We start from the raw sequence: 17,055 nt of genomic DNA, 5'->3' as shown, positions 1-17,055 counted from the left end.
GCGTTAGGATCTATTGCTAGGATAGTTAAATGTAAAATGAGAAGTACTATCCTTATACAAAACCTTGGTCAGGCTACATCTGGAATTCTGTGTCCAGTTTTTGTCCCCTCATTGCGTACAGTTCTGGTCACCACAATACAGGAAAGATGTGATTGCACCAGAGAGGGTGCAGAGGAGATTTACGAGGATTTTGCCAGGACTGGAGAATTTTAGCTATGAGGAAAGATTGGATAGGCTGGGGGTTTTTTTTGGAACAAAGGAGGCTGAGGGGAGATTTAATTGAGGTGTATAAAATTATGAGGGGCCTAGATAGTGGATATGAAGGACCTTTTCCCTTTAGCAGAGGGGTCAATAACCAGGGGGCATAGATTTAAAGTAATTGGTAGAAGGATTAGAGGGGAGCTGAGGAATTTTTTTTTCACCCAGAGGGTGTTAGGCATCTGGAACTCTGCCTGGAAGGGTGGTAGAGGCAGAAACCCTCATCGCATTTAAAAGATGCTTGGATGTGTACTTGAAGTGCCGTAACCTACAAAGCTACAAACCAAGAGCTGGAAAGTGGGATTAGGCTGGATGGCTCTTCCTCGGCTGGCGCAAACACGATGGGTCGAACGGCTTCCTTCTGTGCTGTAAATTTCTATGATTCTATGATTGAGGAGGGGGGCATAAAATAATGAAGGGATTTGATTCTGTGCATGTGGATAGAATATTTGAGCTAGATAGGCAAGGGAGGACTAGGGGACATAAGTACGAATTATGAAAGCATAGAACTAGATTCTAGGAGTTATTGACCTCTGGAATAAGTTGCCAACATGTGCAGAAAGGGCAGATTTGCTACAAGTATTCAAAAGGGAGCAGGATAAGTACTTGTAAGAGGTAAGCATCTCAACTTCTAGAATGTAGGTGGGTCAATGGGGCTAGTGTCACCAGTCTCCTGGAGCTAAGTTGACCACCTTTTTGGTCGGAGAGGAATTACCGATAGATTTTCTAAATTAGCTTAAGGTTCTACTCTGGTTTTTCAGCTTTCCTAGGAGATTGGGTGGGGGGGGCAGAGAGGGCAGGTAATAGTGTGCACAAGTTGCATTATGCTGGGATAGAACTGCCTCAATGGACCAGGTGACCTTTTCCTGTCCTTTTTATGTTCACTTTTTTCTTCCTTTCTGTATGATATAATTGGAGCATCAGCCATCTTTTTGACTGGACATGTGGCTTAATATAACCACATAGTTTTTTTGGTTCTATTTCTTCTTCAACAGTACACGTATAGAAAATAATTTCTGCAGAGGTTATGGCATCAATGACGCCTGCTTACCTTTTGAAAGATGCAAAGTGTGAAAAGTTCTTTAAAAGGGTTGAATATCTAAGCTTAATGACTATTAAGCTGGATGGATTTCTGCCCAGGTGACAAACATACAGCTATAGTGAGAAATTCCTCCTGTCAATTTAATTTTACCAAAACAGTCAGCTTGAGTACAGAGAGGAGATTTCATTTTGTACTCTCTCTCTCATTTTTGGTAAAAGTATTAACAGAAAATTTGCCCCTCCCCAACTGTGTTCCTAATCTGCTGACTCGATGCTTCATAGATAGGTGGAGGCAGGAATCTGTTGGCTCTACCAGTCCAGTTTGTGAATGTGTTCATAATTTTAGTGAATTATCTTATTGAAACATATAAGATCCTGAGGGGACTAGAAGGGGTAGATGTTGAGGGGATGTTTCCCCTTGTAGAAGAGACCAGAACTAGGGGACACAGTTTAAAAATAAGGGGTCTCCCATTTAAGACGGAGATGAGGAGAAATTTTTTCTCTGAGGGTCGTGAGTCTGTGGAACTCCCTTCTCCCGAGAGCGATGGAGGCAGGGTCATTGACTCCCTTGTTAATCAGCAATCTATCTAACTCAGCCTTAAAAATATTCAAAAGTTATAATAGGTAGACGGGAAAGTCGGGTTGAGGTCACAATCAGGTCAGCCATGATCTTATCAAATGGCAGAGCGGGCTTGAGGGACCGAATGGCCTACTCCTGCTCGTAATTCGTATGTTCGTAGTAATGGCTAGAATTCAGTGTTGTTTTCTATTCACAGGAGAAACCATCACTTCAGTGAATGAGAATGAAACAAAAAAAGATGGTGAGAGTTTCATCATGAAAATGTTACCTGTAGCAAAATTTGATTTTCAAGTCTTTATCCAAAAATTGACCAAATTGACAAACCTGCATGATTTCTAAATTTATTGAATTTTGCTGTTTTCTGCAATGGGTTTCGTTCAGCTGTGTATGGAGGTGGCGTCTGAGGTGCACAGCAGTTTCTTCCTCTTCAGGACATCATCCAAAAAATGCAGTGTAAATAAAATTTAGGAAGTATTTCATTTAAAAAAAAAATGAGACCAAATTAGTGAATTTCCCTTCTCCACTCTCCCACACCCCAAACCTGTGTTTTAATTTTTTAACTGAAATTAATGAGCCATGTATATTGGATTAATATTCACATCAATTGCTCTATATCTATTCTATTGATTTGGTTTTCATGATAGTAAATCATTTAGGGGTTGGAGACATCCTAAAGTCAATGAAATACAATGTGGTTTTCCCTTGAAATACTTTTTCATGTGTTTAGTTTATATTTTTCTTGGAATAGACAAAAATCAAGAAATAACTATTTAATTTCACAAGTTATTGGAGACTTGGGTTGATGGGTTGGCACACTTCCCTAGCATGTCTGGGAATTGGGTTCTAGACCAGCCCAGACTGTTGAGGTGAATGGCTGTGTGTGTTTGCTGAAAGGAAGTTCCACAAGTGAAATGGATTTGAGTCGGTCTCCACTCACTTCATAACAGGCACAAGAGCAGAGTAAAAAAACTGCCTGTGGTTTAACACTGATCTGACGCAAGGTTGAGAGCTTTTTTTCTGCATTCTGATAACGATATTCCCAACCTGGAAATGGCTGCTGCTGACTGGATGGCCAAAATAGAAAGTTGTTCCACTTCCTCTGTTGAAAGAGAGCAGCCATGAAAAGTTGATTTTTAACCTTTTTATTTGCAAACTCATGATGTGATGACCTTCAATCCATCATTACATTTGACAGGAAACAGAGAGTAGGAATAAATGGGTCTTTTATGGGGTGGCAGATGGTGACTAGTGGGGTACTAAGGGATCAGTGCTTGGGCCCCCGCTATTCACAATATATATCAATGATTTGGATGAGGGAACTAAATGTAATATTTCCAAGTTTGCTGATGACACAAAACTAGGTGGGTTCGTGAGTTGTGAGGAGGATGCAAAGAGGCTTCACGGCGATTTGGACAAGTTGAGTGAGTGGGCAAATACATAGCAGATGCAGTATATTGTGGATAAATGTGAAGTTATCCACTTCGGAAGGAAAAACAGAAAGGCAAAGTATTATTTAAATGGTGATAGATTGGGAAATGTTGATGTACAAAAGGACCTGGGTGTCTTTGTACACCAGTCACTGAAAGCAAACATGCAGGTGCAGCAAGCAGTTAGAAAGGCAAATGGTATGTTGACCTTCATTGCAAGAGGATTTGCGTACAGGAGCAAGGATGTCTTACTGCAGTTGTACTGGGCTTTGGTGAGACCACACCTGGAGTATTGTGTGCAGTTTAGGTCTCCTTACCCAAGAAAGGATATACTTGCCATAGAGGGAGTGCAGCGAAGCTTCATCAGACTGATTCCTAGGATGGCAGGACTGTTGTATGAGGAGAGATTGGGTCGACTCGGCCTGTATTCACTCAAGTTTAGAAGAATGAGAGGGGATCTCATTGAAACATATAAAATTCTGACAAGGCTAGACAGACTGGATGCAGGGAGGATGTTTCCCCTGGCTGGGGGGTCCAAAACGAGGGGTCACAGTCTCAGGATATGGGATAGGACATTTAGGACTGAGATGAGGAGAAATTTCTTCACTCAGAGGGTGGTGAACCTGTGCAATTCTCTACCACAGAAGGCTGTGGAGGCCAAGTCACTGAAGATATTTAAGAAAGAGCAAGATAGATTTCTAGACACAAAAGGCATCAAGGGGTATGGGGAGAGAGCGGGAATATGGTATTGAGGTAGACGATCAGCCATATTGAATGGCGGAGCAGGCTCCTATTTTCTGTGTTTCTATGTTTCCCCCAAATGTGCTTTCTCGTGATACTGGTATCCGTAATGAGCACATCCCCAAGACCAAACAGGACAATGAATGTCTAGAAATGTTTTTAAAGCAGTTATCTAATTGAGGCATCCCACTGTGTAATAAGCCACACGACCAAAACTTGACTGTTAATTATATTACAGCCTTCGTGAGGGTTTATTTTTTTCTAGTACTATTTTGACTTGCTGTTATCTGCTGTATTTACCTGTTCACGTAAGGTGCTGTAATCGGTGCAATATTGTAATGTTGCTTACCAGAGGCAGAACAAGATGCAACATTGCAAATTCTGTGTGATTTTCTATATTGTGATTATCTTTGGGTCCTCCCTGCATCCTTAAGTCTGTATGAAAGGACTCCGGTAAGTGGTGGTGTTGTTTTCCGTGTCTACTTGGGAATGAGTGATGCTGAATCTCTTCTGCATTAACATTTACTAAACATTTTGATGCAGTGTTATGAACTTTATGCAAAGCAGGTCTACTTTAAATGTTCAGGCTGATTTCATGAATGGTCTAATATATAATGCCCTTTACTGGATTCCAGTGTTTGGATTTGGCATTAATGTGACTAATTCTGGCATTGTTGGTAAATACTTTCCATATTTTTCATTAGCTTGAAGAGATTTTGGCTAATGGGACTTTTTTTATTTTAAAAAAAGTGTTTAAATTGTTTTGTTTTAGTTGGTCCTGCTGTGCTGAGCAACTGGCTGAGGAGGGTTACTGAGATCAACAGTAGAAGGGAAACATATTAACATTAATACAGATAATAACTGAGTGCTAGTTGGGAGGAGTTACTGAGCCTTCAGAGTAAAGAAGCACTTAACATCAGTATGGATAGTCATTGACATAAGCAGGCACTTTAACTGTTACATTCAGCTCTCCTGTTTTGTTGCTTGTGATTTCAGCCAGTCAGTTCTCCCCTCCTCCTGCACCTCTAATGTCAGCCTTGTGTTTTAAAAAATTATTTGTAGGGTAGGGATAAGACGATGCTAAACCATGGCTGAGTGAATTGCTATCTAGCCTTTTTTTAAACTGGCCCCTTAATGACTTGGTTAGGGTTATGTACAAGGTTAAATTTAAATGTGGTTTTGAAGTGCAGTGGAAGTTCTTGTGTACCGAGCATCACTGCACACATGACTGTGTTTGCAGCTAAATGCTACTTGCTTGATGTCCAAAGTTTTTTTAATGCCACTATCTGTTTTTCCAGCTGATGACAAGCCACCTGTAATACATGCACCAGCTTTGGAGCATGCAAGGTTGAAGGAGCTGAGCAAGTCTGTTCCTATGCTGATATCTGAGGTAATGGAACAGAATCGTGAGTAAGAAATGTGCATTGACGTGAGAGCTGGTTGCATAAACTAGATGAATGGAATTAATTCCAAAAAAAAATGTCGAGCTGCTGCATAATAATGGGAATAAATTTTAGCGACTTTAAGAAAAATCTATGAACCCCAATCCTTATGTTAGCTAGCTAGTTATATTTATGTGAGTTCATTCAATGATGGTAAGACAATGCACTCACAAGCAAAGTCTCACTTATTCAAAGTTTAATCCTCCAAATAAGGTGAAGTACTTACAAATCAAGCGAACCTGATTCGGGTAGACGAGGACTATTGAGTATACAACTCATGAGCTAAATCGTCCCGGGTCAAATCCAAACTCCTGGTACAATTCACTGATTTATGTACCTTTCTTGACTACAAATCACTAATCTAAATATGCTTATAAGGCATAGAACTACCACTCTAAACTACATGATCAATGGGTAAAATTATACTATTGATTGATATGGGCGAAGATGACTTAATCTCACAATGCTGTTTCCCATACTTCCTATTTAAGGTCGCCAAACCAGCTTCATTTAAGTCCTACACTACTACATTGTAGCAAGAATGGGTTTTTTTCAAAGTCTGGGGTATGGTAAGCATGCAGGTGTGTGTCTTGGGAGGCCAGCTATAGCATTCCAGTAGAGAAAGCAAATGCATAAAATTCTATTGTTCAGTGTCTGCTGTTCTTTAAAATACATATTAACCCTTTCACTGTCCATGTCACCTAACACTTAGCCCACAATAATTTTTGGTTATTGATAGTTAAAATTTACTGTATACATATGCTTCCTCCATTACTGAAGCTACCTCCAATACCCTCTCTCATGCTAAAAACTGCTTTTCTTCTCAACAGCTATCTTTAAAGCCTTTCTGTCCAAGACTTAAGTACTGCTCCCATTGCTGAGGAGGTTCTTTTAATGCCTGTCTCTCATTTCCAACATGACTGTTCTACAAGTGAGACACTAAACCAAGATTTCCATCTACCTACTAAGGTGGATGTTAACGATCCCAAGGCATTATTTGAGCAGGAAGTTCACCTTATATACTGGCTAATATTCCACCCTTGACCAAACCACCAAAAACCAATTGGCTGATTGTTCATTTCATGACTATTTGTGGGGTATGGCTGCTGCATTTCCTTACATTACAAAACAATTCATTGTGTGAAGTATTTTGATTTACAATTTGAGCTGCTTTTATATTATGGAGACCTATGCTAGCACGGTTGGTTCCTAATTCAAGCCTCGTGCAGTTGGCCGCAACTCAAAGGTAATCACTAGATCTTCCTAGTGGCCAGCCTTAATGAATCTAGTTTATCTTCAGGTCACAGCTGGCTGAGTCAGACCATTGTGTTGGAAGTTGGTGATTCTCTCATAGGTCTCCCATTGTATAAAAGGAGCTATAGTTACACCAGAAATAGCTTGTCCTAAAACTTCTGTGTCTGTCTAAAAGGAAATTTGGAACTCTAGATATGTCTTGTCAGAAAAATGACAAATTACTATTGTGAGCAGCAAGAATTTTAGAAATCCTTTAAATAATTGGGTGAGGAGAAGGAAGAGAGAATCAGGAGTGTTAAATTATTTTGCTTCTGACTTATGGTGGAGGCATCAACAACAACAACTTGCATTTATATAGCACTTTTTTAATGTCGTAAAACACCCCAAGCCGCTTCACAGGAGTGTTTTCAAACAAAATTTGACACCGAGCCACATAAAGAGACATTAAGACAAGTGACCAAAAGCTTGGTCAAAGAGGTAGATTTTAAGGAGAGTCTTAAAGGAGGGGGAGAGGTTTAGGGAGGGAATTCCAGAGCTTGGGGATCTGAAGGCCCGGCTGTCCATGGTGGAGGGGTTAAAATCGGGGTGGGGGGGATACGCGAGAGGCAAGAATAGGAGGAACGCAGAGATCTCTGGAGGAGATTAGAGATGAGGAGGGGTGAGGCCATGGAGGGATTTGACAACAAAGATGAGCATTTTAAAATCAGGCATTCCCGGACCGGGAGCCAATGTAGGTCAGTGAGAACAGGGGTAATGGGTGAATGGGATTTGGTGCAAGTTAGGATACGGCAGCAGAGTTTTGGATGAGCTCAAGTTTATGGAGGGTGGAAGATGGGAGGCCGTCAGGAGAGCATTGGAATAGTCGAGTCTGGAGGTAACAAATGTATGGATGAGGGTTTCAGCAGCAGATGAGCTGAGGCAGGGGCAGAGTCGGGCAATGTTATGGAGCTGGAAGTAGGCGGCCTTGGTGATGGAGCGAATCTGTGGTCGGAAGCTCATCTCTAGGTCAGAAAGGACGCCAAGGTTGCGAATGGTCTGATTCTGCCTCAGATAGTGGCCAGGGAGAAAGTTAACAATATCATGTGATTCTATGCTGAAGGATATTGAACTGCTTTATTCAACTGGTCTTGTTTTGTCAGAGTGAATCTGATTCTGCTTCGGAGGTCAGCTTCAACTTTGGATGGCATAGGAAGACTGCTAGTGATGCCAGCCATTCCTCTGATATGGCATCTGTGTCTTCGGTATGAATTTATCTATAAGTACCACACACAATCTTTCCATACCTGTGTTTGTTGGGATGTTGCGTATAATTACTCCAGCACATCTATATGTGCACTGTTATACAACTGACCAATGGGGATCTGATGTTCTGCCCAGTGATACTGCTAATTGTATTGGCTGCGCTCCCCAGTGCTTCTGTTTGTCTTGCCAGCTGCCCATGACCTGTACTCTTTGCCACATATTTTTGGATGTTGGTAGTTGGCATCTTCTAAAGGCAGTGGGAGAACTAGTCAGCGGCCAAGTACTCAGTGGTTCAGGTAGACCTGGAGTTTAGTATTGCCACTGGCTGAAAAACAACTGTTTAAAAACACAGATGTTTGGACCACAGGGCTCAACCAACATAGCTGCCTCTTTCTAAGGTACTCACAAATGGGCATTTGCTTGAGACTGTCCCATTTTTCCCAGGGTGGAACATAAACAAACCCATCTGCAAATTCCAGCCCGTGGGTGCAGTTGGAGGCAAGAAGGACCATGTGCATAGGGAAGGGGGTAGTATCTTTGTGGATAAGAATTTTATGCAGAGCAGAAGCTAGAAAGCTTCCTTGCTTTACATAGCTGGTGAAATGATGCCGCTGTCTGCCCAAATCCAGCTGTGAGTCATTTCAAACTTCCCAAGCAACAAACTCCCCTCCCTAAAGAAGGTGGGGTACCCTGGGTGAAGTACTTCCATAGGCCACTAGTTAACTTTTGGAGGGATTTATGTTGCCATTTTTCGGTAAGTCCTCAGCGTGAACATTGATCACCACATAATTGTAATAAGTAGTATGTAGTTTCTTAATAGTTGTAGTAATTATTGACCAGTCAAACCTGTTAAATATACAAGCATACCTGTTATGTATACAAGAACCCACTGTTAAACTGGTCTGTGGACTGCTATGCATACATGCCAAACATTAATGTCTCATGTTAAGTGTTTTGGGGTCCAGTCAGCTTGTCAATGTCTCTTGACAAATGAGTGCAAACAGGCCACCGACCCCACCCCACCCCAACCCCAACTTGTCTACCCCCACCATCCAATTTCTCCTGAGTCCAGTGGCTAATGCACCAGACCCCGTTCTTCCTCTTCACCTACTTCCAGCGCTAATGACATGGAATGCTGCTTCTCTATATTGGAGACGTGGAGGACGGGTATTGAATTTCTGCAAGGAATCTCTCGATCATATTTAATGCAAAAATTCAAAATTTTTCCCCGGAGCATGCCTCCTGGACTTGCCTCCTCCCCCTTAGAAATGCACCACCCATTTTGTGCCTTCAGTGTTTGGATTGCCTTTTTAGGCTGTCATGAATTTGTTATTTTTCCTGCAATACAAGTGAAGGAACGTTGTGAGTACCTACTGCTTAAGGTATAACTGTATGACTACTTGTTCTTGGATGTCAGGCCTATTCTTGAGTTATCAGCTTTTTGTGCGCTGTGTCACCTTTTGCTTATTTTCTAGGTGGGCATGTATGATTATGTAAAGTAAAGAAACTGGAACATGCATCCTAAGTTTATTTTTGTGGTTTTTAAAAAATTCATTCATGGGATGTGGGCGTCGCTGGCAAGGCCGGCATTTATTGCCCATCCCTAATTGCTCTCGAGAAGGTGGTGGCGAGCCGCCGCCTTGAACCACTGCAGTCCGTGTGGTGAAGGTTCTCCCACAGTGCTGTTAGGAAGGGAGTTCCAGGATTTTGACCCAGATTATTCTGAGAAGAATTTCACTGATTCATGGAATAACTATACTTGGATACAGAAATGAGGGTTTCCTCTTCCCTTTGTACAAATTCCATGTAACTATGATTATTATAGCCACCTCTTGTACCTGCGCAGATATATTTGTCAATCTTAATGGTGGTATAATGGGTTCAGCAGAAATAACTGTAGATTAATGGCACTTTCAGGTGAGCGGAAGCATCATGAGTGTCTACAGTGGTGACTTTGGAAGTATTGACACCCAGGGGTCAGTTCAGTTTGCTTTGGATTACAGCGAGAAGAATAAGGAGTTCCAGATTTATGTGAGCCAGTGCAAGGACCTGGCAATAGTGGATGAGAGGAAGGGTCGAACTGATGCGTAAGTAGACTTCAATTCTTCAGGCTTTTTGTCTTTTTAGAAACTGGCATTTTTCCTGTTGTTTCTTGCAACTTGCATTTATATAGTGTCTTTAAAGTAAAATACGTTACCTGAGTGGCTATTTTTCATGTGTAATGCTAGAGCCTTGGGATATTCAACTTTGAAGAACCTAATCCTATCCCTGCTTGACATCCACACATGTACAAGAATCACTGAATAGTAATTAGCAGTGGGTGCCCCCTGATGACTTTATTCGCCCCTTTTTCTCCTCCCTAGCACAGGAGTGTTCCTTACTGCCACCTAGCTTAGACCACTTTACTTGGCAAAGACTGAGATTGAACCTGTGACCTTCCTAGTCTTATCTGAGTCATTTGTGCTATTATATACCACTAATGTGGGGGAGAAGGGGGAAGAAAGAAAGTGGTAACATTCTGACCAGAATTTGAAAAGCTACGTTGCATTATAGATCAAACAGCTGAAAGATACTGTTTTGGGTAATTTCAGGTATGTTAAGACCTACCTGCTTCCAGACAAGGCACGTATGGGCAAGAGGAAGACTTCTGTCAAGAGGAGAAACATTAAACCACTCTACAATGAAATATTAAAGGTTCGATGACTGCATTTGCCCTCCTTTGCATTAATTAGAGAATAGACCGCTTTCAACACCCAAATATAAAATGGCTAGAAACCTCATGTGCTCCTGTGATAGACTAGACTTGCCAGAAGATAGTTCCTCACATGCCAAGCCCGTAGCAGTCACTGGTGATGCTCGTTAGTGTACTTATTTACTAGTGCATAACAGTATTATATTTGCATATAGCTTTTGTTACAGTCGTCTTTCCCACTGCAGGACGTGAGCACAAAATCTAAGTTGACACTTTAGAACAGTACCGAGGAAGTGCTGTGTTGTCATAGATGCCGTCTTTCAGATGAAACATTAAACCAAGCCTGCCTGTTTAGGTGAACATTAAAGATCCCAAGGATCTATTTGAAGAAGAGCAGAGAGTTCTCACAGCCACATTCTTCCCTTTGCCAACATCAGAAAAAATAGGTTCAATGATCTCCTCCTTTTGCTATTTGTGGGACTGTGCTGTCTGCAAATTGGCCCCAATGTTTGCCTACATAACATAGATATCACTTCAAAAGTAATTCATTTAGATGTGAAATGTGTTCTGTTTTTTTTCATCTCCTTCTGTCTGTCTGTCTCTCTCTCTCTCTTTGTTTCTCACTCATCCATTTCCACACCCCCCTCCCCACTTTCCCATTTTAGAAATCCCCAGCTACAATGTCCCTACTCTTCTGGGACTGATTTTTCCATTCTTCTCCACATTCCCTTTTGTCTGCCTATCACTGTGTAAACATCCCAACCTTCCTTACAGCTTGCACTTCTCTCCAGGGGATGGAATTGTAGGCTTTCTGTAGGTATGTACTACTCTGAACGCTGAGAGTTGAAGTCTATGGGGTATAAATTAGCCCTGGGCGGTGACGCAAACAGGTGAGAGCCATTCAGCAGCCTGTTTTTACACCCCTCCCCATTTTTTTTTTTCTTTTCTGTTATAGTCAATGGAAAAGAAAATTGGATGGAGTGCAAAATGCTATCAATAGATTAATTTATACCACAATAAGTTTAATTTACAATACACCTGACCTGCCAAGTCTCACTAACTTTGATTTTAAAAATGTGATGTATCTGATATCCCTTTTTAAAAAAAAATGGCACAGTCCTTTGTTTGTGGTTTAGCAATCTCACTCTTTTTGATCATTTCCTGGAGGCTGACTGCCTTAAATACACATTTGGTCAGAAGATTTTTTTTTTGTGCCTTCAGATGAGGTTTAACTGACAAGCATATATAGCTCTTTGGAAGAATCTTCAAACACCTGTGCTGATTCTGAGTCTGAGGACACAGATAGGCCACCTGAATACATTCTTTCGCTGCCCTGCCTGCAGCAGGTCAGTTAGGAGATTTATCTGCCTGGGATCCTCCTGGATGACATGTCAGTATTGCCAGTGCTGGGGAGTGGAACATCCTTTGCATCAAGCATTTCCAGATCAGGTGCAGCACATGTTAAATGCCCTGCTAGATCGAACACACTCTGGTTAGGTACACCAACTAGCTGCTTGCTACGAAGGATGGAGGAATTGATGCTGGAAATAGCCAGATGCTGCTATGGAAAGATAATAGAGTTGGTAGGAAAAGATCAAATGGGTTGCAGGGTTACCTTCATCTCAATAAGATTGTGTCCGAGGTTTAGTATTAGTTAGATGGAGTAAAGCTTCATCTAAGTTGCCCTCCTATCAATAAACGTCAACCTTAACCTCAAATTGCTTCACACTGCATTAATGTCACCATTCCATTTCTCTCACCAGAGGTCCTGATACGTCCTCTGCATGAGATTTCCAATTGTGTGCTAAATATACCAAATTAGACAATTTTATGCTGTGCACTCTAGCTTTCTAGGCACAGGGTTGAAAATTCGTCTCTGATTTCACTTGGCAGTCTTACAGCTGACAGAGAGGAGACTTTTATCCCATCAATCTGAGCTAGAATTGTATCTAGATGGCAAGGATAAAACAAGAAAAAGTCTCGCATTTACATAGCGCATTTCAAGTCTTTGGGATATCCCAAAATGTTTCACAGTTAGTGAATTATTTTTGAAATGTAGTCCCTGTTTGTAGGCAAACCTGGCAGTGAATTTGTGCACAACAAGGACCCACAAATAGCAATGGAATTAATAACCAGTTAATTTGGTTTCTGGTGGTATTGGTTGAGGGGTGCATATTGGCCAAGATGCTGAGAAAAGTTAGTGCTTTAATTCACCACATCTGCAATCTACCAGGCAAATAATTTGATTTTACACAACTATCTATTCAGGTAATTTACTTTTTTTCCCCACAGTATAAAATTGAGAAGTCTGTTCTCCTGATCCAAAAACTCAATCTGTCTGTCTGGCACAATGACTCTCTGGGCCGGAATAGTTTTCTGGGAGAGGTGGATGTGGACTTGGCCAGCTGGGACTGGAGTAATCGAGAACTGAACTGGTATCTTCTAAAATCGAGGGTAAGTAATTTATTAAACTGTGTAAACCTGACTGTAATCCTATTGCCTATCCCTACTGTAGCCTTTTAGAAAAAAGGTTCTTGGGATCACAAGTGGCAATGATGAGGTTGTTCAATTCCTATGGTCAAAATTGCAGAAATTTTGTAAAATCCAAATTGCAGAACCTACCATATTGAAAATCAAGCTTCTGTGTTGCATAGTATTTCTCTCCCCTCCCCGCCCCCCCCCCCCCCCCACCCCTGCCACCGTGCCTTATACAGTACTATGCAGATACAGGTCACCTTTTTCTTCCCACCACTTCAGCCCTAAAACCTTGGATCACTTTTGTATTTTATTAATTGCCATTTTGGTGACATTACCATTTTGGAAAATTCTGTTTCCCTGGAATTTAGATAAGGCAAAATCATCCAAAAGTGGCTTTCAGATATTCCATTCACTTTGCTACCTTTTTTCACAGCACAGTCTAGGGGTGAAGGAAGAGACTGTCCTAAGGATTGGAATTGGGGATTGTAAGGATAAGTGCAGATGGAGATTGTTGCTGAACTGCAGAAATCAATACAATGTCATGCCAAGAAAGGCAACTGGCCAGGAATATGTAATGTTAGATATTGTAGAGCTTTTCTTGACTTAACTTTTTTTTGGGGGGTGGGGGGAGGAGGGAGAAAATTTGTATGACCTTCCTCAGGAGATTGTGTGTTGGATTGGAGTGTATGATGGAATAGATTATGCATGTTTTGTGGGAAGAACAGTCTTGATGATCTAAATTGGGTTTTTTTCCTCACACATCGAACCAATTAAATGTTTTAATGAATATATGGAGAGGCGAAAGAGTACTTCAAGTACTACCTTCCACCCAGTGCCATATAGTAATGTTCTTTAAAGTGTCTTGGCTAAAGTCCTACATTGTAACTACAGGGAGTAATTTTAGAGTACAACACCTGGGTAGTAACCCAACACAGCAGATTGCCCACCCTTTATAGAACTTGCCTGATTCTCAATCCATTGATTTCCTTGGAACGAAAATTGGGCGGATTCTACAACGGGCAGCCAATCCATTCCGTTGGGTCACCATCCAGGTGGTGAAGTTGGAAATTATCCCTATACTGCCAGCAATGGTAGCTTCCCAGGACCCAATACAAGAAGGGGAAGTTATGGTACCTGTAGTGGGAAAATGACATTATAAGCTAGATTTTCACATTTTACTTTTTTTTTAAAAAAAAGTGAAGTTTAAAATAATTTTAATCAAAATACAAAATTTAATTTCATTGGGTGTTGTGCTTTCTTCAAGCCTTATGAAGCTTTTGGATTTCTTTCTGTTTTTATAATTGGCATTAGGCAAACCTCAATCATTTAACATTTTGATGGTTGCTGCTGCCATATAACCAGCTTTTCTGCCAAGTTGTGGACCTTGTGCTGGTCTGTTGGTTTGAAAAGCATTAGAAGTACTCTGTAAACGTGCATTGTTGCATGGACTTTTCTTTTGAAGGCAGGTGTTGGAGAACTTTAGTTTCTGGAACAATCCGCTCCAAAAACTGCTTCATAGCAGCCCCAGAATGGTGCATACTGCGACACAAACTATTACAATTAGTCAATCGCCTGTGGCATCATGTAGCCTTCAGGTGAAGCAAGATTAGAGAGCGGGCGATAATTAGATATGGGTGTGCCATGGTAAAAATTTTTAATAAGAAATAGGTATATAATATTCAGTCCCCATTTTAAAGTTGTATATTTTGTCCTTATTTTTATATACTTATTTTTAACTACTTATAGTTAAATAGTAAAAGGTCTGATAATTTGGGAAAGAGAATTAGAGTTGACTGAAGCTTAGGAGTTTCTCTGCAATACACACCCTGAGGTGCTTGGAGTCATCAAATTGAGGTGCTATAGAAGGGTGTAATTAGAGTGACAAGTTTACATAAGCATTTCCCATTCTAAATGTGGATATAGGAATTTACCCGTTGCGGGGAGGGGGGGGGGAGCAATTGTCTTACTTGACAATACAAAGTAAACATTTGTAGACTAGGTATGTATGGATGTAAGACTTTTAATATATAGATGTGTTTTTTTAAAGTTCTGAAATGAACTACATTCATTACTATTTAGAAGGCACAGGCAAGGACATGTTGCACATTTCTCCATTTACTGTAGTGATACTTTTTCATGAGAATGTTTCTTTTTTAAAATCAAAGCAACAGACCAGTGAATATTTTGATTGGGGTAGGAGAAATACGAGGGAATGCTCAATCGTTAGTTCTACATTGATAGTGCTAACTCTTTTCCTGCATATTCATCAGGATAAGGATTCTATTCTGTGAGTAACTATTTTTCCCAGTGATTATCAAATGAGAAAACTTATGACTAGACTAATCACTTTTTGTACAGGTTGCAACACTTTTGACTTTCTTTTGCAGATTCCTGCAGTGGGAGTTGGAATAGACCACAGAGGGGAAATAAACCTTGCCATCAAATACATACCACCAGGCGCTTTAGGTAAAAAAATCAATCTATCTTTCAAAGATGCTTCAAAGTATGACCAGCAAAGAGTATACAAATTCCAGTTATTTTCTCTCCTGTACTAAATTTGGGTCCCCCTTGCTAAGATGGCTGGTAAGAGATTTATCAATATTATTTTAAACCTCCACAGGGGATGATGGGTATAGCTTTCTTTAATTTCTCTACTTTCCCTGTCTCTTACTGGCTCACTTGTGGGGAAAAATGAGCAGCTGCTGCTCAATGCTGCTTCAGTGATTCAGTTGTGTAGTGGACAGTAGCCAGAAACCTAAACCTATTGTCCAGCAATCTATGATCGCAGTCCTTCAATATGCAGCTACTAGGCATTTTTTTATCACATACTTCCATTTGTAAAATAGAAAATGTTGATAGCATCTGGCAACCTTCACCTCCATTTTCTGCAACTTTTCTCACCCCTCCAGATTTTTCTTGCATGCAACAATACCGGACAAGAACCTCCCTACCCCCCATTTTATCATATTGTTAGTAAGCAGGAATCCCTCTAACCCAATGATTACTCTTGGCTAGCAAATGTAATATAAAGACCACCTTTACACTTTCATTGGAGTAACCACAAATAGCTATTGAATGCATATGTACACTTGTTGAACTTCCTTCAGTGGATTCATAATTCAATAGAGGAATGGTGGTGAGAAGGTAACAGATTGTATAGCTCAGTATGGAAGAAGACTGAACTCGTGCAATTAAAGATCTTGTTCTGTACAAACTGGAACCATGTGTACCTAATGCTGGCCTGAACAACCAGGTTGAATGAATGTTGGGAGGTATGATTCAGAAAGGAACTTTGCTGGAACCTGATATCATCCTAATTGTTGCTATCGTAGACTGAGTCTTATAAGGACAGGTTAATGAAATTTGGTTTGTTCTTATGGGAGAGAGGAGAGACATGAAGGTGGCTTGAATCTTATGGTGATTGATAGTTAATCCAGGGAAAGGATTCTGAAACTAGAGGACATAATTTAAAAATAATGATTATTTAGGGAATTTAGACTGAACATTTTGCACTATGGGTACTAGGTGCATAGAGCAAGTTAGTTGAAAGACCTTTTGAAGCAAATAGTACAATTGAGATAAGAAGGCAGCTTATGGAGAAAGTTTGTAGAGAGATAGGTTGAGAAAGTGGAGGTGTAGTAGAGTTGAGATCAATCAAAAAGGGCACAATTATTGTGCCAAATGGAATTTTCCCCATTTCTATTTTTAAATAAAAAATTGTTTCAAAATTAGTTTGAACATTTTTGACCTCTAATCCCATTGAGGATTTTTCTTTATGGTAAAAGTCGTGGGAAGTGGAGGGGATAGACATTTATGACCGTAATCTACGAGTCCCTGTCAAATAGTTTTCTATAAACTAATGAAAATGTTCCTGAGCAAAGGCAAGTGACTGCAAATGAC

At 40.6% G+C, this 17,055-nt stretch overlaps 1 protein-coding gene across 6 annotated transcripts in view; it reads left to right on the top strand.

Annotated features, from left to right (window-relative positions):
• The window catches only part of LOC137333016 (synaptotagmin-like protein 2), an 86,966-nt gene that overhangs the window by 61,083 nt on the left and 8,828 nt on the right, over nucleotides 1-17,055 (top strand). For all 6 annotated transcript variants that reach the window (XM_067997090.1, XM_067997091.1, XM_067997088.1 and 3 more), the window contains 7 exons: nucleotides 2,076-2,120; nucleotides 5,346-5,437; nucleotides 7,883-7,984; nucleotides 9,903-10,072; nucleotides 10,577-10,679; nucleotides 12,970-13,131; nucleotides 15,543-15,621. In XM_067997090.1, the coding sequence (XP_067853191.1) occupies nucleotides 2,076-2,120; nucleotides 5,346-5,437; nucleotides 7,883-7,984; nucleotides 9,903-10,072; nucleotides 10,577-10,679; nucleotides 12,970-13,131; nucleotides 15,543-15,621 (753 nt within the window). The remainder of the gene's footprint in view (nucleotides 1-2,075; nucleotides 2,121-5,345; nucleotides 5,438-7,882; nucleotides 7,985-9,902; nucleotides 10,073-10,576; nucleotides 10,680-12,969; nucleotides 13,132-15,542; nucleotides 15,622-17,055) is intronic.

Source organism: Heptranchias perlo, chromosome 15 (assembly GCF_035084215.1).
Source record: "Heptranchias perlo isolate sHepPer1 chromosome 15, sHepPer1.hap1, whole genome shotgun sequence".
Taxonomy (NCBI): Eukaryota; Metazoa; Chordata; class Chondrichthyes; order Hexanchiformes; family Hexanchidae; genus Heptranchias; species Heptranchias perlo.
The sequence above is the reverse complement of the archived record's forward strand: the minus strand, read 5'-3'. Positions and strand labels throughout refer to the sequence as shown.